The sequence below is a fragment of the Pelodiscus sinensis genome, chromosome 1 (genome assembly GCF_049634645.1).
Source record: "Pelodiscus sinensis isolate JC-2024 chromosome 1, ASM4963464v1, whole genome shotgun sequence".
Taxonomy (NCBI): Eukaryota; Metazoa; Chordata; order Testudines; family Trionychidae; genus Pelodiscus; species Pelodiscus sinensis.
The window spans coordinates 16,540,333-16,566,854 of record NC_134711.1 but is presented as its reverse complement, the minus strand read 5'-3'; the positions used below and the strand labels follow the sequence as shown (position 1 = coordinate 16,566,854).

Genomic DNA, 26,522 nt, shown 5'->3' with positions numbered 1-26,522 from the left:
TTTTGCTCCAGAACTTATGTTCTAAATGTTACGGTTTAATAAATTGAAATACAGCCACTTCTTCACAGAACTTGACTTAACACAAAACTCCAGAATATTTTAGTGTTAGTGAAATTAACAACCAGTGCTACAATATATCAGAGTGATCTGTCACATTAGGAAAAAGAGCCATAGAACTTTTAGAATTGCTTTTTAGAAAAAGACGTAATGGCCATTTAAAAACTCCTAAGGGTTCCTGAGAATGGTAACCCCCTGGTTTTAAACTATTGTTTGTAATAAAGGAAGCGCTGGCCCTTCAGCTGGGTCAAGATCACAAATCAACTCCCTTATTATTGTAGAATAAAGGCTGAACATTAGTCATATTCTTTTTATAACTCCAAGTGTCTGACACTTCAAAGCACTATCACCACTCCTCTTTTGCTGTAAATGAAAAGGTCATGGTGCTTCACTCTTATCACATATTCATACACTTGACAGACAAGTTAAATGAAAATTGTCCAAAGTTCTGAACCAAACCATGACAAAAGTATTCTTGCTGTGGTTTGAAATACAGAGGTCAGGCTAACATTCCATGGCACCAAATGTCAGACCACACAGCACTGACATACAAACTAGAAGTTGTTACACTCGGTGCCTCTGAAGTGGCTACTCAAATAATGTATAATTTTGGCAGAGGACTTCATGTATGTCAACAGACTTCAAAGGGCTGACAACATTGAAATTTGCCACAGATCCCATGAATCATCTGAAATACTGTATACAGATGTCTTTTAAGCATAAATGACTAGGTAAAGATGACACCACCGTGTTTCTAAATGGGGAGCTCTTCTATTTATTGGCTCTCCTATTTTCCCTTTAGCTTTATTGCAGTCATATTTTTATCATATACAAAGTGTAGAACATTTTGGGGCCAAGTCCACAGCAAGTAAAACCTGGCATAGCATCCTCAAAGTCAATGGAGCTTGGCAGATTCACACTGGCAGATGGTCTGATCCTGTTGTCTGTTGTTAAATAAGATTTTGATGAACACGCAAGGCAGAAACATTGGTAAGGTTGACATCTTACCTGTCATTACTGAAGCAAATGGCTGTTGAGGATCAAAAGGACATTTCAGCCTGCCAGACTCCAGGTTCTGAGTGTCAAGTCTGAATACCATTTCCTGAAAATAAATGCAAATTCATTAGCCAGGTGTCACTGCAGAGAGCAACTCAGGCTCACAGGTATCACTCTGCTCATCTATTAAGTAACAGCATATTACACTGTGTATCACTCATGTGTCTGGCCTTTATGTCTATAGTTTTATAGACCTGCTTTGAATCAGACATTCACATGCATCATTTTAATGCATCACAGTCATTTAACAGAAATTAATCGAATACAAATAAACTGATTTTAAAAAGATGCATTTTCAATTCTATCCATCCAGATTAAAGGCCAAATTGTACGTTAAAGGCAGAAGCCTTTGGAGGGAGGGGGTACAAATGGGAAGGATTCTGGCTGCCTCCATGTGGCTTTCTCTTGGGGCTCCTGAAGTGTGTGCACTCCTTCAATGAGTGCAGCATATGCCCTCCCTCTGCCATCTTTAGGAAGCCACTGAGGCTGGGGGTGACAGCATGGCTCACTGGCTCCAAGCAGTGCCTATATAGCTAGAGCCCTGCAAATCTGCAGATATCCATTTTATATCCATGGGTATCCACATGCATCAATGTGCATATCCTGCAGCTGATTTTTGCGGATATGGATGCATATATGGATACACCTTCTGTATCTGTGCAGGGCTCTATACATAGCTGCTAGGTACTAGTCAATTGCACAAGGCATAAAATGGAGAAAAAACAAGAATTAAAAATAAATGTTTTAAAATCAATAACGATTTAAATCTATTTATATATTCACATGTTGCTAGTCCTGTACTTCCAACCCATTGCATAGTCTTAAATAGATATATGGTACTTGCTTCCTTCATTCACTTCCCATTTGTTAATACAATTTCAGTTTTACAGAGATTATTTTTCCACCAAGAAATTTCACATTAAATATTTTTGTGCTGGTAGAAACACTACAATACTACAAGCCCAGGGCCATCCTATGGGTTTGTCTAATTTGGAATGTTTTACAAATTATAACAGTGTAATTAAGCCGTATCATTTAAGACTGTATCATTTAACCACTCTTATTATACTATTATGACTCGCAGGGTGGATACTCTTATTTTGGAGTAAAGTGGGTTTTCTGGGTTAGTTTAAAACCTCTTCCAAAGCAACATATGCTAAATGAAAAAAAATGCGCCCATACTGTAAAAAGAGTTTCCACCTAGGGACTTATAATGCTATAATTGGAGTGTTTAAAATTAACATATTAGTTTCTACTGATAGAAGTTTCCTGTGGAGACAGGTCCTAATAGCTTTATTGTGCAGACAGCACAAGCTCAAACACAAAACTGATAAGCAAGTAATTTGGGCTCTGTTTGCAACCATAACTATATTCCACTAAAGTGAACTACCAGAAGTCAAGAAAGCTGAAATGGTTCAATCTCATAATACTCTTCCAACATAGTTTGCAATCTGAAGTCAGTGGAATCCTGACCTTTTTAATCACATCGATACTTTTGAAAATCCTACCCTTATCTACCTAAATATGGGCTTAATGCCTAACTTTAGGCTCCTATTTTGAACAGAATGTGTGAAAAAAACAACCTTTGTTAATGTAATGAAGGACTAAATAGTTTTTCATTGTTAAAACAAAATCACATTAACATCTTTGTCACTTCAGTGTTATCTCCTAAGGGAAACATTTCAATAAAAATACCAATTTTAGCCAGTGATTCTGCAAATGCTCACATGTATGCTTAACTTTATGCATGAGAGTACTCCCAGAGAAGTCAATTGACTATTTGTGTGAGTAAAATTATGTAATTGCTGAAGTATCTGTTGTACCAGAACCTTAATCTTACCATAGAATTTAGAAATGGTGTATGTGTCTGTCTGTCCGTCCATCCATGAATCCATTTGTTCAAGAACTCCTCCTAAATGGTAAGAACTAAGACCACCAAATTTTGCAGCCTCCTCTTATGAAAACTTAAAACAAGGGCAAAGATTGGTTGTAGCAGGACAATGTGTACATGGAATGTGGTTGGTTCTCATTAAATAGAAAGGAAGGAGTGTGATCGCAGGGACAGTTATACTCATGAATGACCACAGGGAGCAGCAACAATGGGGTACATGTATTCCCCCAGAATGACCACAGGGGAGCAGCAAGTGCTTCTGGGAGCAGCCATTGGCCAGCAGTATAGTCCTTGCCACATTGTCCTGCCCTGGGAAGCAGCCATTGGCTGGTCAGCATGGCCCACATCACCCAGGGCGGCCCCCAGAAAGCAGGCACCAGCTGGGCAGCATGGACCCTGCTGCTCTGGGCCAGCCCTGGAAAGCAGCTGTTGGCCACTCTGACCCCCTTTGGTAAGGGTCCCATCCCCTTTGCTGAGCCTCCCAACCCACACCTCCCAACCTCCCACACCTCCCAACCCACTGTCCTGACTCCTGCACTCCCCCACTTCCTGCCCTGAGCCTCCTCACCCTTAAACCCTGACTCCTGCAGCCCTTACAGCCCAAGCCCCCTGTCCTGAGTCCCTACATCTCAAAGCCCCTGCCATGACTCCTGCCGGGAAGGACCCAAGCAATGCTGGGTAAGTCTTTTAGTTTTCTATATTTTGTTTTTCACCCTGGTGCATGTTTGTATAATTGCAGTGAGAAACCTTACTAGGAGAGGCACTTAAAAAACCCTCCTGCATTTATATATAAGTTAAGCATATCTTTTAAACTAAAATTGCAATATCACAAATGTTCTAATTAATTTCAGAAAGTTTTAACCTTATTTAAATCAATTATTAAAAAAATAAAAACCAAGTCCCGTCAATGAATGGTTTCAATGTTAAATCAACTTCTTTTCAATAACTCCATCCTCTTTTGAGGTGTGTAGGGGTGGCTACTTACACACCCACAGAGAGCCATGTACAATACAACTTAACAAGTTAAATCCATCAATAATCTATGCTACATGTTTAGGTCAATACACAGCATCTTATTTTTACCTAGCTCTGGTTCTGTCTTCACTTAAATCTGACTCCCGCTGATATAAGTGCTCCACAATGTCACCTTAATAACTATCAGCACCTCCCCAAGAAGTGTAGAATCATGGTCAATGTAGTTAGGCCAACCCAAGATATAGCTATACAGCAAAGAAAAAACCCCATGTCCGGCCTGTGACTTCAGGGTCTCCCCCTCCACACCCGTGGAATGCCTGACACAGATAGAAAGAAGAAGAGGACTCAGGACAACATGCTCCAAGAGATCTTGTAAGCCAGTGCTGCATCTGAGAATGAGATCAGAGGCTGGAGGATGACCTTTGCAGACAGCATGCAGAAAGACACAGCGGAGAAGAGAGTGGCGCAGAAAAAGGCTAGGGCCATGCAGCAGAAAACATCAGAGCTTCTAAAACAGCAAAAGCGAGTTCAATAATCCTGCAATGGCACCTCTGTGCAGGTGATGGAGAATTCAATATTGGGACTCAATATCATTTTATCTAGGAGGACATTAAAGAAAGTCACAGCTTCACATGCACTGACTTGTGAGAACCACAGTTGGTGTCTGTGTATGTGAAATAGAGCATTTTTTCTAGGGATGTAACATTAATTGTGTAGCTGGAGTTGACATATCTTAAATTGCTGTCCACTCAGTGGGAGGTTGATGGGAGCAAACACTCCCATCGGCTTCCCTTACTCTTTGTAGGGAGCAGGTGTATCAGCGTTGATGGGGGGCGCCCTCTGAGTTCGATTTAGAAGGTCTACCCTAGAACCGCTAAATTGAACATAGAAGATCAACCACGGCAGCGTCAATCTTCTGCATAGTGCAGACATGGCCTTATGGTGTTCTACATCAAAACCAAATTGTTGTAATTGCAACCAGAAATCAACAGGTACTCAATTCAGAGCACAGGTGATTAACATACAGTCTGGCCAAAGCTTTTAACACTGTTTTGAAGGCTGTGGCAAAAGGCAGAAATTGGACCTAGTCCCATTCACCTTGAGTCAAAAAACATTCTGGCTTTGACTTCAATAGGAGCAAGAGTGGGATTTTAATCTCCTTCAATTTAATTGTGGGAGGCCTTAAGAGACTTTATACTGTTTCAAAAACAATATGTACTGAGACCTTTAGTCACCTGATGTGTTCTGACTCATCTGTTTTCAGATCACTGGCATCAGACAGCAGACAGCTGGCAGACATGCTGACAGGTTTCAGAGGTTGTTAGTATGTTGGCAGTTCTCAGAGACTCATTAGAGAAAGGAAAACTATCTTGAGCCTTTGCTTTCCCAACAGCAGATTAGTGCCTAGCAGCCAACAGGGTCGGATTGAGTTTGTTCATTACAAAACACACGATTATAAGCTAGACTTTAAAAAAAAAAAAAAAAGAAAGGATCTGGGTCAGTGGAAAGGCTCCGAGTTACCAGGCAAGAAACCTGAATTCAGTTCCAAGTCTCAGGGGACAACATTCCACCTTCAGTACAAGACCCATGCAACCGCTGTCAAATTAATGGATTTGCAGGGAGAGTAAGGGCTAGACCAGGGCTACTAAACACGTGGCCTGCAGGTGCAGTTTGGGTTCATGCGGGGCTCAACACGCAGCCCGGCCCACAGGTGGGATCCTTTGAACATCGCCTCTACTGGGAACACGCTCCACAATGGTGTGGCATCTTCTAGGTGTGGTGAGCACTGAAAGACGCAAGTGGAAGCGATGGGTACAGGCTGTCGGCGTTTCTAGCCCCCAGGGAGGAGGTGCTGGGAGCGTAGCTGGGGCACTGTGAAAAGTTCTTTGTATTCATGCCTAGTAGTGTGAAAGAAGCTATTTGCACATATATTTGCATGTACATGCAACCACACTTAAGCTGCGGCCCTCAGCATGTGCTGAGAGTATCACTGTGGCCCCCCGGGCTTCCAAAGTTGAGTAGCCCTGGGCTAGACAAATCTGGCTCCTGACCTCTCACTTCTCAGGAGGACCTCTCACTTCTCACTTGATTAAACAAGGCTGCAGGTGAGAGATACCTGTAACCGTATTATCATGTGAGGCTTTGGGTGGGAGAGAGAAATGAGCACTCCTCAGGGATATGGAGGGCAAGTGTGCATGTGGGGGAAGAGGGAGAAAAGTTTGCATCTAGCCAGTGTAAGAATTGTTTCCACTGCTGTGACCCAAGAACCATGGTTTATTACAGCACTGCTTTCTTTTGTGTCAAAGGCACTAATATGAGCCAATTTCTCTTTTAAATCTTAGATAAATGGGCTTTGAAAAAAGTGAATTCTTTCAACCTATGAAAATTATAGGCTCCTTCCACCCTCAAACACACAGGAACATTGGACTTGTCCTAATGGATCAGGCTGGTAGTTGGTCCAGTCAAACAGTCTGCCCTTTTTCCAACATTGCCTAATACCAGCTGCTTTAGGGGAAGGGGAAAATGAATCCCAGTCATGAACATTATGGAATACTCTGTCCATAGGGGACGATTCTTCCAGCCCCATCAGTTAGTAATTAGATTATACCTTGTAGTGTGAGTTTGGCACATTGCTTCTGTTTTCACTGGGAGACCATAGGCCTATTATATCATTTTACAAGGGGAAGCTTGGATAGACCCATGATTGGGAACAGTTTTGCAGGCTGGTGAAGCTGAAGGTAGAGTTTTGTCTGTGCCCTGTGCAGGAATGTAGGGGAAGGGAATCTCCTCCTGCCCCATCCTAAGCAGATACTGCTCTGATGCCATTACACCAAGTAAAAGGGCTGGGAAGAACATAAATGGTCCTAGAAGACCCATTTCAGTTCCCCCTGTGCAGGCCCCAAGACTAGCCTCTCTAGCCTCCAGAACATGCCAGAATCAGGGCGGGGCTTGCAACGGTGACTTAGTTCACCTCCCCTTGGGCTGCGAGTTTGTTCATGTTGCTAAACCCTCTTTTCAGCTACCTTGTATTTAAAATATTAGCACCTCTTACCTGGCTGGAAAAATCCACCCTTGGCACTGTGCCTCAAAAGAATTGCAGGCATCTGCTGATGCCGCATACTTTGGCATGCTATTGCTTACATTATATTTGACAGAGCAAGCCAACGCTATGTTCGCTTTTGGGAATCACTGGCTCAGCTGACATGTCTTTCAGGACAAAGTCACAGGCAGGAGTAATACACATGCAAAAGGACTGCTGTGTGTTCAAAAGGCACAGGGAGGCTGCAGGATGGACTCCTGTGGCAAGGCTAGGCAGCTGCTCTGTGCTGATTACTAACAGATTCGAAGGAGGAATCTGAGATGCAGCCTGTTGCTCTTCCCACCTGTCCGTTTGATTGTGAGTGGCAGACAATCAGATCTATCATTGTCATCCCCATAACTTTCCAAACATCATGAGCAAAGAGTCACCATACAGTCCCCCTTCAGCTTCTTTTTTACTTCACTGCCCTACCATGCAATGGAAAATGTGTTATTTCCACTGGGAATGGATGGGTTTAAGGCCAGGCCTGGAAACTGCAAGATTCCACCCTAACTGGTGGATAGACTAAGTAAAACACAGTGGGTGGCATGTCTCAAAGAAAAAAGGGCTTTTCCATTCCCACGGGTAGCTGCCCAATGGAGTGACAGTGACAGTGGATTTAGACTTGCTACTTTCACTGGTAGAAGAAATGTGTTGCAATGCTGATCAGAAAGCAGGAAAGGAGAAATAGGAATAAATAAGTGGGGAAGAGGATTTGCTAGAAAACAAGACATCTGGTTTATATGTGCTCTTCACATAATTAATCATTTGGAAGTGTCATGCTAAGGGCCTTTGTGTATTAATTCTTATTGGGTGAAGAACTTTTTTCAAGTGTAACATGCACACATCAAATGTGAGAACATGAGTTCTTATATGACCTGTAAAACCCACCATAACCCTGCTATTTATACAAACTGCTGGCAGTTCATTTTTTATATCACTCACTCGGTGTTTTAAAATAAATGAAGGATGCTAAGCGAGGTTAGAGCCACTTCTTGCCATGCAAGGGAGGATTAAATTACCTCTTTGTGTACTCCAAGTTCAATGTAACCACAGATAGGGTGGAAGGCTCCTGTGCCACAGACATAAACATGGGTCCGGTTGTAGGGCTGAAGAACCCGGATAAAGTTTGCACATTCTGTCTGTTAAGAAAAATGGGAAGAACATTATTGCTTTCCAAGCAGGCACACAACAATACTCATATTTAGTGACTTATTTATTTTTGCACTCACAGCTATGTTTGATTAAGCAATAGCTATGCTAACATTATTTTTTAAAATCTGTAACGGCTAAAACCTTAGCACTGGCCAGCTCCTGTATAGTTCATCCAACTTGGCAATGACTTGAATGTTATACTGATTGCATTCCAGTTGTACTGGTATACAGCCATGAAGAATGACAGTATATGGTGAAAGTAGTTTTGAGGAGTTCTCTGTGTACCAGTCTTTGTTGTAACAAAGCTCCAGCCTTAACAGTTGTCTGGAAATGGGAACGTATGGCAATTGATTCCAAAATGTGATGGGCCCCACGTTTGGCTGGTCCTTTGGTTCCCTGTCATTTCTTCCAATTAAGGATTCAGTGCAAGCATTAACAGCCAAAGATTAATTGTGGGAAAGGATGAGAGGGCCCTCCACTTGTGTGACAGTCCTCAGAGCCACAATACATTGTTAAAGAGTGCATTTTATATTTATACACACTCTCCCCTTCCATTAGCTCTATTGGCCCGCACGAACTGGGGGAAAGTCTGTTATGCTCTGGTGCACCTTAAACAGAAGTCCCAAAAAACAAGGAAATTGAAGCAAGATAAGCAGGTGATGGTCAATCACAATATGTAACAACCATGAAACAGTTAAGTCAGCAATAGTTTGAACAAAACATTATAACAGTCCAAATGGCAGATATGTAGCAGTTTTCCCTAAGTAACTGCACACATCCAGCATTATGTGCAACACACACACACGCTAGTCATCCCAAGGTCCATGACCCTTTTAGGGTAGTTAGCACCAATGTTGTTCCTGGACAGTCCCTTGCAGTTCAGCAGTGCCATGACTTCGATTGTGACTGTCCATTACAAGATTATGGCATGGAGTGGAGTAAGGATAAGCAAAAACCCTGCCTTAACTGAGAAAAAGAAGCAAACAGCATAGCTGTTCAGCTACTTATTTCCAAATTAATATAATATCTGCTGTCTAACTTTTGAGGCGGGAAGAAAACTGAAGAGAGAATATAGCAGATGATAACTACGAAGTGACAGGAAACAAATATTCTTCCCTCAAGCAGCGTCTCTTTTACAAGAGCACAGAGATGGGTCCACCTCCAAAGTTTGTATACAGAGCAGGATCAGCAAGTTCCCAGAGCGTAGGGGAGGTGTTGTTCAGATCTGATGTATTAGAGAGAGAGGGGTCAGCCATTACATGAGGATCCCAAATTGAACTCTCTCAGGCATAAAGTGTATTTCAATTCAGGATTTTAGAACAGGCCCATCCCTTAAACCACTATGAGTATGTCTACACAATAGCAGGTAGCTCGAAATAAGCTATGTGATTTGAGCTAGCTACGCAAACTGCATGGCTTGTTTTGAGACAGCCTTTTTTGAAATTTGGCGCTGTCTAAACAGTGCTAATTTTGAAATAGAGCGGTATCCCGCTGAGTCTCTTAATCCTCATGCAATGAGGTGTATGGGACGTAGGAATAACAATCCCATTATTTCAAATTTATTTTGAAATAACAGGCTTATAGTTAAGACATGCAGAACGCTATTTCGGGATAATGGATGTTATCCTAAAATAGCGCTGCTGTGTAGATGTACCCTATGCCCACTTCATAGGTATAAGTGGGGCAGGTTTTACATTCTTTATGATGCTTCTTATCACTCATGAGGGAATTAGGATTCTTGCCACCATGCAGAAGATGTGGGGGAGGCTTTTTATTATTCAGAATGATATATTATTATAGAAAAGGAAACCATGACACCACAGAAGAGCTCATGAAACCATGGAATTTTGTTTTAGACTCAGGTCTATGAATTAAGTTAATTTTTAAACATACGAGTTTGACTTTTTTGTAATGAACTGCAGTAAAGCTATGTTCAGTACATTCCCAAGGGGACTGTATAACGGGCACAAGATGAAACAAGAGGGTCTTATTGAGAAAGATTCCCATTGACTTTAGTAGCTTTGGATCAAGCCCACAAAGAATATCCAGGATACATTTCATAATTGACTTGATTCATCTCTCAATGCAATCGATAGCTGAATTTTGCATGTATGTAATGGTTAAACAAGAAACAGTTTTTATACTCAGTGTTGTGCCACATTCTGCTTAAAGCATCAGCATCAGAAAGAAAGATAGAACTACCCTTTTAAGCGAATGATTTCAACAACAGTTGCATGGATTTTTCTTTAAGAAAAAAGATTAAACCAGGGCTACTAAACACGTGGTCAACATGCGGCCCGCGGTGCTGTTTGGGTTTATGCAGGAGGCTCATCACGCGGCCTGCAGGTGGGATCCTTTGAACATGGCCTCCACTGGGAACACTTTCCATACGGCAAGTCAATATAATGGTCTTCTGTTGATATGCACTTTAGTTGTTAAATTCCTGGACTGTCATTGTTCATTAAAAGTGCTCTCATATGAGTGGAAATTGAGTAAATATTGCATTTTATTAATATCAGCAGAACTGACTTAAATGGGGCCTGTGTGTTGTGTAGTCTTGCTTTAATCTTTGTATTCATGCCCATCAGTGTGAAAGAAGCTATTTGCATATATTTGCACATATATTTGCATGTATATGCAATCACACTAACGCTGTTGCCCTCGGCATGTGCGGTGAGTATTATTATGACCCGCAAGGCTTCCAAAGTTGAGCAGCCCTGGACTAAATTATCAATGGTGTGTCTTTTCTGTATTCAATTAAAATACAACAATCTATGTATTTTCCAGATCTTTTTCTACAGCTGCTTAATAATCAACTATAATATAGAAATAAATATATAGCTATACAGTTTTACCAGCACCAATAAAGAAAAAAAACACTATTTACCTGGGCATCTTTCCCAGCTAGTTTGCAGACTTCCACCTTCTCTTTTGCTGCAGGCCAGTAAATCTGTAATGCATTTAAAGGTGTGTTAGGACCAAGACTTTGCAGCACTTTATTGTTTCTTATGATTTCATTTGAGGTATTTCATTGCAAAGAGCAGCTTATATAGCCTTATATATTCTGTACAGAACTATAGTTTTGTAGACAATCATAATACCTATACAGATTTTAAATACAATGTGGCTCATCATTCAGTCATTTCTTCATTTCATTTACCCATTTTTAAGGTAAATTTTTAAGACCCTTTACCTGTTTTCATAATTCATCTGTGCGTTTAATGTAAGGAGTTGTGCCTGGATCACTGGAATACAATGGACCAAATTCAGTTTGAGAGTCAGACAACTAAAATCTATAGTATTAATCTAAAGGCCCAGGGACTAGAGATTTGGCAAAATGATTAGAAAAACATAAAGATATTAGCAGTTTCTGCCAATTCTAAAATGAAAAGAGGTTTTGTTTGTAAAGCTATGCATAGCTTTATGGAAATCTTTAGAATAAAAAGGGCATTTGTCAGAAATGTATTGCACACAGTTTAATAATCTGACTGATCAGCAGGAACTCAACTATAGTAAAGCATATAGATTTAGAAAATTACATACATGCATAGAGCAGAATTACATGCCATATTTAAATGGTCTCTTCTCTTTCATATACACTTAGAATCCTGACATATGGAAATTAGTATTTTGAAAATATTTGTCCAGAGTATTAATTGGCAGAACTCCATTTATGACATTAGGGTTACTTTGATGTATACCTCCTGGGGAGCTGGCCCATTTATTTCAATGAAGCAATCAAAACAGAGCACTGTCAAATACATGTATGAATCCATCAGTGTAGGAAATACACACTTTCAATAAGTAAAAAAAGAGGGAAGAAAAGGAAAAAAGTAGACTTCCAAAACCAACATGATTTCTTCACCCTGAGGTAATCAGGGATCTTTATTCCTGTTTTTTATTATTTTAAGACATCCTGAAAGTTAGGATTTTTTTCTGATTGACAGCTAAGGGGGCAGAAAGAATTTAATATGGCAAGGTCTTAATCAAATGCAAGTCTGGAGCTATCTAATGCCTTATGAGTCCCAAAGTGATTTATCAGTTGCCAATGTTCTGATATCATAATGTTCATCGTGGATTGCATTTTTATCAAATCTTAACATTACAGTTGCTAAAAGTCTATATTTGTTATAATATTAAAGAACAGACATTATGTAAGGCTTGTTTTCCAATACAGATGTGCCCGCACCAAAAAAAAAAAAAAAAAAAAAAAAAAAAGGAGAAAGGAAATTTAAGGGATTGAATTCATGGTAACGGAATCAAAAGACATTCCTCTGTATGATTTCAGGCAGAAGACATGGCAATATGACTTATACCCAATAATGGGGTATCAGAAGTTCCAGAATTAGAGTTCAGTTCAAATAAACACCTGAAATTGTAGGATTCTGGACACTGGGGTGTAGATAAGCTGTTTTAGAACAAAATCAAAAAGCTTGGAGACCCAAGTAGCTATCTGGCACCACTTTTACTCCTCAGGGCTTCTCTAATCATGTTATCTTATAATAGCCCCCTGGGGACCATTATTTCAGAAGAGGATGTTCTTCTGCAAGGCAATGGCAATGCATAGGCCAAGGCAATGTCCCCTACACCAGCTCAATTCCATGCCACTGGGGCAGCTTGAAGGTGCCAAAGCTGTGTCTTAACATGAGCCAAGATCTTGCTGCAGATGTTTATGTGCAATGCTTCTCTGAATCATCCCAACCACTCAAGTCTGCAAAAGCAAGCCGAGACTGAAATAATCTCCTTTTTGCATTCCAGCCCTTCTTGTTCTCCTTTTAGCCAGAAATGGGATATGCTGTCCTTCCGCAAGGAAATTAATTTCACTCCCCCATGAAGAAGGGATGTGCAATCAGACCATATTTATTCCCCTTATTGTAAAAATACTGTAATTCATTTTTAACTAGCTTTGTGATAAGAAACTATTAGTAAAGGAAAGTCAAGTTACATAATCATTAACCCCTTGCAACAATATTTGCTTTAAATATTATGCCTTATAAAGTCATCTGAGAAACTGATGCTCTAATGAGCTTTTCCAGAATATAGTTCACGATGACGACATGAAAGCACCTAAGTACGAGGGTTTTAAATTTCAGGCATGCCAACACAGCTGGTTCCAGGATGTATAGTACCAGAAAAGTTGAAAGAAAACACTGGGAAAGACACAGGGTCATCAGAGTGAGCTGTTGGGCAGATTGCAGGGGGAAGATGCTATAGGTTCCAATGGATTATGACATACACAAGGTAAGATATTCAGACCCTAAATCCTGGTCAGAGTCTTTTTGCAGGACTGACGCCTAAGGCATAGTAGCGTTTGTTGTTCAAAATAGATCAGGTTGGGACATTAATGGTCCTTGCAATGCTAATAGAGGAAACAGTCAATCCTGAATACAAAAGAGTCACTTGGTTTACATCCTAGTTACTTGACAGCTTCAGTCTGAATTTGTCTTAAATCCATCACTGTAAGGCAGATTTTCTAATCTTTTAATCATTTCCATGACTCTTCTCTGAATTCTCTCCAATGTATCAACATCCTTTTTGAATTGGACACAATATTCTAGCAGTTGTCACACCGGTGCCAAAAACAGAGATAAAATAATCTCTCCAATAATCTCCTTCTCAAGATTCTCCTGTGTAGGCATCTAAGGTCCTTAATACTTCTGGCCACAGTATCACACTCAGAGCTCATGTTCAGTTGATTATCCACCAGGACCCCCATTTTTCCCCCTATCTAATCATAGTGCAGTCTCAGTACATAACTATTTTTACCTTAGAATTTGATGCATTTAAACTATTATATTAAAAGAAAATATTTTCCTAGCATTTCTGTTTTTGTAAAATGAATAAAAATCCACTGAAGGCACATATGAAAATTAGAACAACAAGCAGCACAACATACTGATTTCAGTGATAACAGTTCAAAACTGGACAGACTTACTTAACTTCTGTGGAGTTACTCTGCTTTTCTCCCACTCTTAAATGAGAGAAGAAATTATCCCACAGTTCATTTGTCATGAGGGAAAAAACTATTCTCACCATGATGGCTAGGAAAGGTTCTATCTCTTTTCACATGGTTCTCACCTCTTGTTTTTAATACAAATCCCACCCTCATATAACTTGAGCAAAGCCCAAGATGATCAGGATCTTTCAGATGGAAGCATACCGACTATTCATTGTGCCAAAAGTCAAGGAGCGACACATGAATAGTGTGGTGGCTGCTGTTTGCACTGTAATTTATGGCAGTATTACAAAAGGAAAAGAAAGATACATTCTCATCTAACTAAAATTCCTGTGTCATTCCAGTCAGATAAGATATTTACATGTTGTCCTGGTCTGTTATGTGATGTTTAAAGGCTGCTGGGATTTCACCACAGATGTGGCTAATTTCGAATGAAAAGTGAAGCGATTCTTTACCCAGTTCATTGGACTATACATTTCTATGTTCTTTGGAAGTAAGGAAAGGGTTCCAACACATAGGGAAGTGAGTTCCATGAGAACAGTCATCTTGTTGAACCCCAGCAAGCAGGTGACTAACCGGCTGCATACAGAGCCATGTAAATTGATGGGCCGATCCAGCAGCTGAGAAAGATGCAAGCAGGCTCCAAACAATGGCTTGACTCCAGTTCTCTTCTCAGGGCTTTCTTTACAAACAGATATTCAGACCAAAATGAAACATGAGTGAGAACAGCCACACTGCCCCGAGGAACTTGTTTTAACATTACAGCTATTCCAGGCCTTCCTCTACCACCTCCCAAGCCTCCCAGCCAGGCTCTTTGCAGGTGGCTCCTTTTCAGGTCTTCCCTCCTAACTGGTACAGAGATCCCTTTCCTGCACATTGAGTCTCCACTGTCTATTCCTCTGCGTAAGTACTAGGAAGCCCCATATTCAATTCCCTGTAGTACACATGACCTGCAACTGCATTCCCCAGTCTAATGAGGCTAAGGGCCTCACTTGCATGTGTGCATGAATCCTGAGCATCAGTGCCCTAACACACACCCAATCCCATATTATTGCTATGCTAAAATTCCCACTAATTCAGTCCAGAAAATTCTCAATGATTTACATAGAAGTTTTTCCCGAGAACAGGTGGCAAAATGGGACCTTATCAAGTGTTTGTTTTACTGTATGAGGATGTGGTACCCGAAAGTGAAAGAGAGAGAAATCACAAGACTGTTAATCCACATGCTACACTTCAAAAATTCACATGGGTTTTGCCACAAAACAAGCTGAAAGCAAAGGATGCCTTAAACAACAACAGTTTGTGACCTCATGTCAGTGCACGCCGTGCAGGTCAAATTAACTCACTCCAAAGAAGCTACTGGAGATGTGACATATTTATCTGTTTGGTCCATATGTGGATGTGTTTTCTAGCACTGACACATCCTGCAGGTTGGCAGCTTTTCAAGAGTTTGTCAGCCCTTGATAGCATTGTCATTGCCACCGAAATGGGTGGGTCTCACTGTAGATCTCACAGTGATAATCACGCTAACATGATGTAACCCTGCTTACACTGCTGAGGGCTGTAAGTACACGAGACACAGAAGAATGTGGGAATTCCTATGCTGCCTTTTCAACAAGATTTGTGCAATTGATTGAAGTTATAAATAAATTAATAAAGTAAATGTATAAAATGATATGCCAAGGCTCTAAGCCTCAAAATACAGAAAATGAAATGAACCCTATTAGTATTCAAGTTGTCATTTCAGCAGAATCAGCCAGTGGCATACCTATCAAAACTCCTTTTCACCTCTTCATATTTGTTGGGAGCAAGCCCTCTTGAAAATTCTTTCTAATTCCCTCCTTTTAAAGTATACCTTCTATTGGTTACAACTGACTATTTTCAAGTATACAATCTAAGAGTGACAGGCTGTAACAAACATCCACTCATGATCTCTCTGTCTACTTACATGCTGATTTTCCAATTGTTATTTCTTTGAAAAGAGTCACAGAGTCTCTTCTCTATAAGCAGCTTGCAATATTTGCCAAGTGTCTTAAGCTCTCAGGATGAAAACATTATAAGCTCTCTTAAGAAAAAGCACTACAGCGTTTAACAGAAAGTTCTTTAGGGGGTTGTGTAAATCCTATGTGCTGTCATAGAAAATTATCTCTCTGCTTTAGAATGATTTTACTCTGTTAAGTGCTATAGATTTCTACAGTAATATTAACAAAATCCTACTTAATTGATATATAATTGTAATGGTATTCATACCTTTTAAATTCTAGAGGGTGCTCATAACTGCATGTACTGTGCTGAAAAGAGGGTGGGTTTTCTACCATACTACAATTATACTACATGACACAATAATAGATGGGAATTTTACACAATTGCCTAGAATGAGCTGATTAAAAAGCAACAACAATTAAAGAAACTGTGGACTGAAAGAAAAGGGAAAAAACTATATTAATTGGTGAAGAAACTGTAATATGACAGAATACAGAAGCTATATATTTACATTTAAAGTATTCAAATAATGCCTTGAATTCATGTTCAAGAATTTCAGTGATTAGCTGCTCTGTCATTTTCCAACATATGTAACTAACTAGGCTGTTACAGAAAGTTGTAAAAAAGTTTTTTTTTTAAAGGGAGAGAGGCTTCCTAAAATACTATTCCAGAAATACTATAACTTATCTGACCAGTTTCTACAATGTAATTTTCATAAGTAAATATATACAAGTGGCATTCTAAGAGTATATTTCTAGTCTCACGGTTTTTAAAATTCAAACATTGTTCATGCTCTTTTTTGCTTGAAGTATGAATACCTATACATTAGTTACACAAACTTTCATTCTGATTGCAAACCTCTTGTGCCCATCTCAAACCTCTATGCACAGTGTTCTTGCATCATCTTTCCGTAGAGTAATTTGTAATTGTGCCATTTGCAGGAAGAAATGTAATAGCCTAATGCGCTGCTTCGATCCCTAATGGACACCTAGAGCACAATACCATTTTTCAGAAAACTTAGTCCGAAGAGTACAAAGCACACACTTCAGACCCTTGTATTCCTAACTTGTGCGGTTTCCTCACACAGGGTAAGGCTGGAGCTGAGCCGAGTGGCACAGAGCCAATCAAAACCACGGTCAGTCTAAACACAGCACAGACAAACACTACATTCTGACACTTATTTGCTACCGGAGAGCACCCTTTGGCATGGACGTATTTTAATAGGTTATGACGTACATGAAAGCTCTCTATCCCCCTAACACTATGGAAATATATTATGCTCATGGCTACCGGCACAAAACAGGTAAGACAGTCACTGATATACAGATACGAAGGATGTAAAAGGGTAGTTATCTAACTAATAGTATCGACTACAGGATTAGTCGATAGGACCGCTCTGCAGGGCTTCAGTGGGGGTAACTCCAGAAGCCGGTTCGTGCTGGGACTGAGTAGTTCTGGCTCCTGCTGGCTACAGGAGCCACCTGTACTGCAGCTCTGCATTTTAAATGTAGTAAAAGTCACTGGGCTCGTACTACATTTAAAATGCAGAGATGCAGTGTCCCGGACCAGCATGAGCCGGGACTACTCAGTCCCGGTTTACACTGAGTCCAGCAGCCCCTGTTCATGGCAACCAGCCCTGTCCACCACAAACAGGGGCTGGTGCCAGAGCAGCCCCAGCGCACCGCCAGCCTGGGCTGCTATGAACAGAGGCTGCTTGGTGGCAGCAGCCTTTGTCTGCAGGGGTTCCCAGCTCCCCAGTGGGACCCCTGTAGACAGGAGCTGCTCCCGGCGCAGTCTCTGTCCACAGCGAGCGTTGGCCCGCCATGAACAGAGACTGCTTCTCAGCAGCCTCCCCTATCAAGCAGCACCACAAAGACGGTGCAGGGAAGTAACCGCTTTTAAGCCAGCTTCCCCCAGCACCGGCTCTTGTTCCCCCCACCTTGCTGCTTCTCTTCAGCTACATTAACACTGCAGGGTTTTTACGCAAGAAGTCTTAGTTCTTGCGCAAAAAATTCTTGCAAAAGCGCATCCACATTGCATGGGCACTGTTGTGCAAGAAAGCTCTGATGACCATTCACAAAATGGCCATCAGAGCACCTATGCTTTTTCGGACAGGCTCTTTTTGTGCAAGAAACCCCATGCGGAGCATTCACACATGCCTTTTTGCACAAGAGCTGTAGCACAAAAAGGAGTTATGCCTCATAGAAGGAGGTATACCTACACCACAAAAAGCCCTCTGTTCTGTCGATTGAATGTAGATTTTCTTGCACAAAAACACACTTGAGGTGTGGACACCCCACGGACTGTTGCACAAAAATGGCCATTTTTGTGCAAAAACCTTGTAGTGTAGAAGGAAGGGAGGGGGAGCGAGTAGTTGATACTCCAGTCACCTATCTGAGAAGCTTATGCTTATCAGGTAGCTGACTATTCACTAATATCTCTAATAGATACCAATGTTGTCAAAACTGAGTGCTTAAAACTGTGCATAGAAATCCACACTTAGGCTGCTTTCTCATTGCAAATAATGGGATAAATAGATTCTCAACACCTCTGATCACTTACTTTGCAGCTGAAATATACCTTGTGTGGCTGTCTTGTGGTAAAACTCAAGACAGTTAAAGGAAACTCCACAGCAAAATTGTGAATCAAAGGTGTTTGATCTTCTGCACAGATAAAATCCTGTACAGTCAGGACCTTTTAAAACCTGCAAATTCTATTTAGTTACATATTTCAAATTATCCCAGTATCAGTCTGGAATTCTTTTAATGACTTTCCCTTATCACAAGTACACTTCAGTTCTACTGTAAATTAAGTTTACACTCAGGAAAGTACCGTGGTAATTAATTGTCTCAGTAACAGCCTGACTGCTCTGTGATACAGTAGAACTTCCACTGAAATAAACAGGAATTTAGCTAGAGAAAGGACTTGTAAGAGAGGCAGATTTCTGTTTTTACATATGATTTTCCCTCTCTTCCCCTGTCCAACTGCCAATGACAGGAACTCAACCTGGGATAAGAAAACATGCATAGGAATAATTCTGGTATCCCAAAATATCCCTAAGAGATGGGTGTTATTTTCACATTCCCACAAGTCTGATTATACTACTGAGGTTCAAGATTAAAAATGCTTATTCAGAAACACAAGAAAATAAGGATACAAGAATAACAATTAGCTATTCAGTTTGTGAATATTGGTATCCGAAATTCTTTTCTACAACGATCTCAAGTGCTCCATTCAAAGTGACGGGTCCAAATACCCTTCTTTTACACCTGTTAACTCCACTGGCTTCCATCAAGTTACTCCAGACTGAGTTACACTGATACAGCCCATTGCAGAATCTACCTTTTTAAACCTCCTGTTATTTTTAAAGAAAACATAACACACAGCACAGGATGTAATTTTCTTCAATCAGAAACATATATGAGACTATCGAAAAGCAGTTTTAGCTAGAGTTTTTATGCTAGCAACGGTTTTTAATATTCTAGACACCAAGAAGTGTGTGTAAAAAACCATCAGATAGTCATCCCCACTGGAAATATTCTGCCATCCTTCTCTTAGATATGGTCTATGGTAACAAAAATAATTTTACTCCAAGGTAGAAGCATGAGTTACATATACTGGCACCCTACAGAGGTTCTGTGAAACTCGTATCACTCATAATTTAAGAATATTTAAATTACCTTCAAAATTTGGAATGCCATTTAGAAAACAGCAGACAAACATTCTATTGTGTTATATTCTATACTCAATTGGATCCATAACCACAATGAAATCATCTAGCAAGGAGAAAAATGACCTCACTGTTTTGTTTTCTTTCTTTTTGGGTTTTTGTTGTTGTTTTTTTTTGTTTGTTTCCTTGAAAATGTCTCCATTAGGTCCAGAGGAAAGAAGAAACAAATACTTTGAGAGGCACCCTTGCCCATTTGTTTATATTTTCTTTTCATGAAATGCACAGCCTCTATAGGCATCTGACTTATTATATTCACTTATTGCTATAAGTTGTCACACACACTGACAACCGCACATGATTAAAAGCAAGCTATGTGACAATGGGAGGAGGAATTAAATCTTGTTACAATGCATTTAGACAGTGAAATCAGAAAAAAACAAAAACAGAAGGCAGTGAAGGGGCTAAAAACACACTTATCAGATGAACTGTGTAGAAAACAAACTGACCTTTTTTACATTTTTGTTTAAATCAACCAGGCTGAGCAGAAAGATGTGATCTTTAGCACCAATCAGCAGCCGACCCCTCTCCTCATCTAGCAGCAGGGTCCGAAAATCAAACCCCTCCGCTGAGCCCAGGAATGGGATACAGCTGTTTGAAAGCAGCAAGTCTGTGGGAAAATGAAGAAAAACTTTATAATCAAAATGTTTACATATGACTCACTGATGTCTGTTATAAATATATGCACCACCATGGAGGTTGCTTGAGATAACTGCAGCAGACAGAATAAGTTTGAGTCACAATACAGTTTTTGTTATCCTCAAACATTATTTTATTTGGGCTTTAAATTGAGGTATATTCACTTTCACAACTGATTTTTTTTTTTTGTTTTGGTAAAAATTTGTTAATAAAGAGTCAGAGCTTTGGAAGAAATTGGAAACATGCAAAAGGCAAAAAACTTTTGAGGAAATTTGCTACATCTTTTTCCTTGCTGTTATAACATCTGGCCATACTATTATTCTGCATTGCTTATTATTATTAATTATTATTTATTATTATTATTAAAAGATCAGGAGCTCATTGTGCTAGGCATTATAGAAACAATGGAACAAGACAACAGACAGTCACTGACCCAGGGAGCTGTTAGACGTGATGTAACAGGTGGGCCAAAGAGATAAAGCAGGAATGGAGGGATTTGAGAGTCCGAAGTAAAAATAAAGTTAAAGTTGAGAACAACAAGTGAGAGAACCTGGGTGAGGCAATCTCTTTTCTGGATCCACTTCGGTTGGTGAGAGAAACAAACATTTGAGTCACACAGAACTCTTCCTCAAGTCTGGGAAAGGAGAAGAGCACAGCTAGATTCAAGCTCAAACAGATGGGTGACTATAAGTAGTTATCATTAGGGATGTAACAGAATAACCATATACAGTTAACCAATAAGCTGGGCTTAGCAGTTACCATGAACAATTATGTGCCGGCTCCTGGCTGCTCCCTTTCAGGATTAAGTTATCCATTAAAATCCCTGTAGTCTAGGACAAAAAGAGGGTACATGGGTTACAGATTGTTGTAATAAGCTATAAATCCAGTGTCTTTATTGAGACCATGATTTTTTTTGTGTGTCTCTAGCAAACTTATGAATCTTCCAGGCTTGTCCTTTGAAGGGTTGTGCAGCTTTGCTTTGACCCCTACGGCTTAAATTCATAAGTACACACTAAAAATCATGGTCTTAATAAAAACACTGGATTTATGGTTTATTACAACAATCTGTAACTGGCCATGACTGTATGTACAGCTCAGTAGTGGTGTAACTATACTGACACAGCTGTGCCACTGCAATACGTCTGCAGAGCCCTATCGTCAGCATAACGAAACCACCTCCACAAATGGCAGAAGTTATGTTGCCAAGTTAAGCTCTGCCACTGACATAGCCCTGCATTTGAGTGCACTTATGTCAGCATAATTTAGCATATTCACACCCCTGAGTGAGATATGTTTTGCCAATGCAAGCTCTAGTATAGACTTTAGGGATGTAAAAGATTAACTGGTAAGTCTCACCCTTAATGTGTGAGGCATCTCCCCTCTGGTTAACTGGTAGGGGCTGGAGCAGCTCCCCACCAGCCTCGGGGCACAGGGTGCTTCAGCCCTGCGGGACCCACCGGAGCAGCCCCTGTCTGTGTCAGACCGGCTACTCCCCTTTTCCTCCTCCCCCGCCACAACCGCAGGTTATACACTAGTTTCCTAAGAGCACCTGCCCCACTCCCGGGGATCTAGCTTCAGAGCCTGCAGTGAAGCCTTTCTGGGGGAAGGGCCAGCAGCAGCAGCCCCTTCCAGTGTCTCTCCTGAGCAAAGCCACCTTGGGGCCACTGTTCCCTCTCAGACTTTCCAACCATGAGCGGAGTGAGTTTTGGCTTGTGCACCAATATTGAGGTCACGTGCACTGGTTTGGATGTGTGCCACCGTGGCACCCAATTCATCAACACACACACACACACACAGACACACACACACACACACACACACACGTTCCTGGTTGCCAGAGCAGACCCCACTCCACATGCCGCCATGCAGCAGGTCCCATTCCTGGCCCCAGATGACAGAATTGGCCTGTGTCACCCTACTACATAGCGGCCCCAGCCACGGGAGCAGGCCTCCTCCCCCTGCCATGGGGCCGCAGCAGGTCCTGGCTCCCCACTCCAGCAGCTCCCTCACCACACTGGCTCATCCAGCCCTACCCACTGGAGCAGCTGCCTGCAGTGCAACTGTTGCTGCGCAGCTCTCCAGAGGAGACAGGCGGGGGAAGAATTTTTTGTGCGTGGCCACACAGGCACGCACACCTTAGCGGGAACATGCTTAGGGATAGCAACAACCCCTTCCAGCCTTGCTCCCAGGGAGGCTTTGATGCGGGCTCTGAAGTATAAAGCAAATTGTAAATTTGCATGTAACCACTATGATTTTTAGTGGTTACGCAGTTACCTCTTTTAACACATTTTTACATCCCTAGTAGACACAACCTCATTAAGCCCCATCTTGGCCTATCACTACAGGAGTGCTAACGGGCCATTTCACTATGAATGATTCCTTAGGGTACCTCTACATTGAACACTAATTTCAAAATAAGCTATTCTGGAACAGTTACTCCAAAATAGCTTATTTCAAAATAGCACATCTACACAGTAGAGAAGTTTCGAAATTAGTCCGAGGCAGGCTTCCGTAATGTAGACGTGATATCTCGATTTAGAACCCCAAGAGGCACTAGGGAAGAATAACCTAGAATAGCCCTGGTGAGGGGCTGTTTTGAAATCACAGTAATGAAGCGTCTACACAGCTTTATTTCGAAATAGGAGTTACTTCTTGCAGAATGAGGTTTACAGATTTTGGAATAAGCCTTCTGTTATTTTGAAATAATGGAATGATTGTAGAGACGCTCGCATTGTTATTTTGAAATAACGCTAGTTATCTCGAAACAGTGCAGTGTATATGCACCCTTAGTTTGGCATATAGTTATGCACATGTTCAATCTGTCCCATCTTGTATTTAGCTGGGATAGCCTTAGGCTACATCTCCATTGCCATCTATGTGGGCAACATTTATCTCATGCAGGGTTTTGAATATTCCACCTGCTGAGTGATACAAGTTATAGAAGCACTCACATGCACAGTGCTGTGTCAGTGGGAGAGCTTCTCTCACCAACATGGTTTCTGCTGCTCTTGGAGGAGGTTTTATTATACCGATCGGAGAGCTGTCTCCCATCATCGAACAGCATCTTCGTCAGCTTGCTGCAGCAGTGCAGCTGCATTATAAGTGTCAACTAGGGATGTTAACTCTTTTAAGTAAATGTGTAACTGCTTGAAATTTTAGTGGTTACACATTTACATATGGGGAAGGGGCAGATGGCTTGCCCAGAGTACCTCTGATACAAAGGCAGAAGTGGCCCAGGCTTATCGGTTAATTGTTTACACAAATACACACTAACAACCCTAGTGCAGACAGAGCCTAGGGACCCTTCCCAGACCTGAGGAACAGCTCTGTCTCTCTCTCTCTCTCTCTCTGGTCCAATAAATAACGTTAGCTCACCCATCTTGTCTTGTCTCTGAGGGTATGTCTACACTACAAAGTTAATTTGAACTAACAGACGTTAGTTCGAATTAACTTTGATAGGCACTACACAAGCAAACCGCTAGTTCGAACTTAATTCGAACTAGCGGTGCGCTTAATTCGAACTAGGTAAACCTCATTCCACGAGGACTAACGCCTAGTTCGAATTAACTAGTTTGAATTAAGGGCTGTGTAGCCACTTAATTCGAACTAGTGGGAGGCTAGCCCTCCCCAGCTTTCCCTGGTGGCCACTCTGGGCATCACCAGGGAAACTCTTCTGCCCCCCTCCCGGCCCCGGACCCCTTAAAGGGGCACGGGCTGGCTACGGTGCCCGTGGCCAGGTGCAAGCCTGCCAGCACCCAGCCAGCAGACCCTGCACCTGGCATGGCTCGAGCCAGCTACCCGCTGCCACTCAGCCCTCCGCCTCTTCCCAGGACCAGGCTGGCAACTCCCAGAAGCCTGCACATGTCCGCAAGAGGCGGGCGCCCACCTGGTCTAGTGCGGACATCGAGGACCTCATCCATGACCTCCGCACTAGGCACAGGAAAGTAGCTGTCTACGGCAGGATAGCTGCCAGCCTGGCCACCCAGGAGCAGGTGTGCATGAAAATCAGGGTGGTCCAGTGAGACCCCCGACCCTGAGCCCTGAGCTAAGAATGGCCGTACTGGGTCAGACCAAAGGTCCATCTAGCCCAATAGCCTGTCTGCCGACAGTGGCCAACCCTAGGGACCCTGGAGAGGATGGACCAAAACAATGACCAAGCCATTTGACTCGTGCCATCCATCTCCAGCCTTCCACAAACAGAGGCCAGGGACACCATTTCTACCCCCTAGCTAATACCACTCTTTGGACCCAACCTCCATGACTTTATCTCACTTCTCTTTAAACTCTGTTCTAGTTCTAGCCTTCACAGCCTCCTGCAGCAAGAAGTTCCACAGGTTGACTATTTGCTTTGTGAAGAAAAACTTTCTGTTGTTAGTTTGAAGCCTGCTACCCATTCCTTTCCTTTGGTGTCCTCTAGTCCTTCTATTATGGGAACTAATGAAGAACTTTTCTTTATGCACCCTCTCCACACCACTCATGCTTTTATAGACCTCTATCCTATCCCCCCTCAGTCTCCTCTTTTCTAAGCTGAGAAATCCCAGCCTCTTTAGTCTCTCTTCATATGGGACCTGTTCCAAACCCCTGATCATTTTAGTTGCCCTCCCCTCTCCCAGCCTCTCTCTTCCCCTCTCCCACCTCCTTTTCCCAGTCTCCCCCAGTTTTGTTCAATAAAGAGAGTTTCTATTTTTGAACACATGTGTCCTTTATTTTGTACATCAGGAAGGGGGGTTAGGAGGGATAAGTGGAAGGGGGTGAGGAATGGGGTACCAGCCCCCAATGGTGAGGACTGGGGTGGCTCTGCGGGCTCCTCGGGGTGGAAGCTCTCCTGCAGCCCCCCGATTGACCCTCCTCCTGGATGGCAACCTGCGGCAAGTGAAGCCGGGCTGATGCCCGAGTGCTGTGCTGAGTGTGGGCACTCAGGGCACTCCAAGCCAGGACTGCTTTGCAAGCGGGGAACCCCTGAGAATTGTCTGTCCGGGGTGGGAGTCGGGTCCCTTTAAGCACAGCCCTCGGCTAGCCTGAGACAGTAGCTCCATGCTCTATGTCCTACTCTGATGCCCTGCCGGCACTGCTTCCGGCCATCCTTACCCTCGGTTCAGGGTCCACTCAATGTGGACATGCAAGTTGGAATTAGCAAAACGCTAATTCGAACTAGTTTTTAAGTCTGGATGCGCTAATTCGAATTAGCTTAGTTCAAATTAACTAATTCGAACTAAGTTAGTTTGAATTAGTGCTGTAGTGTAGACATACCCCTTGGGTATGTCTACACTAGCCACCCTAGTTCGAATTAGGGTAGCTAATGTAGTCATTCAAACTTGCAAATAATGCCTGGGATTAAAATATCTCGGACTTTATTTGCATGTTCCCGGGCGCCGCCATTTTAAAATGCCCCGTAGTTCGAACTACCTGCTCACAGCTACACGTGGCATGGGCTAGGCAGTTCGAATTAAAGCTAACTGTGGGTATGTCTACACTACCCCGCTAGTTCGAGCTAATGGGCTAATGTAGGCATACCGCACTTGCAAATGAAGCACGTGGAACGAGGAGTAACGGTAGTTCGAACTAGGAAGCCTAGTTCGAACTACCTAGTTCGTGCCGCGTGTAGCCGCGCGGCACAGGGTTCGAACGAGCGGGGATTTAAAAATGGCGGAGCCCCGCTTATGGAAATGAAGCCCGGGAAATTCAAATCCCGGGCTTCATTTGCAAGTGCGGTATGCCTACATAACCCTCCTAGTTCGAACTAGGAGGGGAATGTAGACATACCCTGTGTCTCTGGAGTGGTGAGTGTCTAATGTCTTTGGGACTGACATGGCTAGAAGAACACTGCACAGCATAAAAAGTTCAAGTTTGCCACTTGCCTCTACAATACCATGTAGTTGAAGATGCAAGGGATTATGGTACAGATTGAACCTCTTTAGTCCAGCACCCTCGGGATCTGACTGGTGCTCATCCAGAGCATTTGTTGAACCATACCAGCACTTCCACTACTTACTGGGCTCTTAGA

At 42.0% G+C, this 26,522-nt stretch overlaps 1 protein-coding gene across 4 annotated transcripts in view; it reads right to left on the bottom strand.

The window, feature by feature from the left end:
• SEMA3D (semaphorin 3D) overlaps positions 1 to 26,522 on the bottom strand; it is a 215,505-nt gene that overhangs the window by 77,804 nt on the left and 111,179 nt on the right. For all 4 annotated transcript variants that reach the window (XM_014570492.3, XM_006117129.4, XM_075926244.1 and 1 more), the window contains 4 exons: positions 20,329 to 20,489; positions 11,101 to 11,163; positions 8,081 to 8,200; positions 1,066 to 1,159 (listed from right to left, as the gene is read on the bottom strand). In XM_014570492.3, the coding sequence (XP_014425978.1) occupies positions 1,066 to 1,159; positions 8,081 to 8,200; positions 11,101 to 11,163; positions 20,329 to 20,489 (438 nt within the window). The remainder of the gene's footprint in view (positions 1 to 1,065; positions 1,160 to 8,080; positions 8,201 to 11,100; positions 11,164 to 20,328; positions 20,490 to 26,522) is intronic.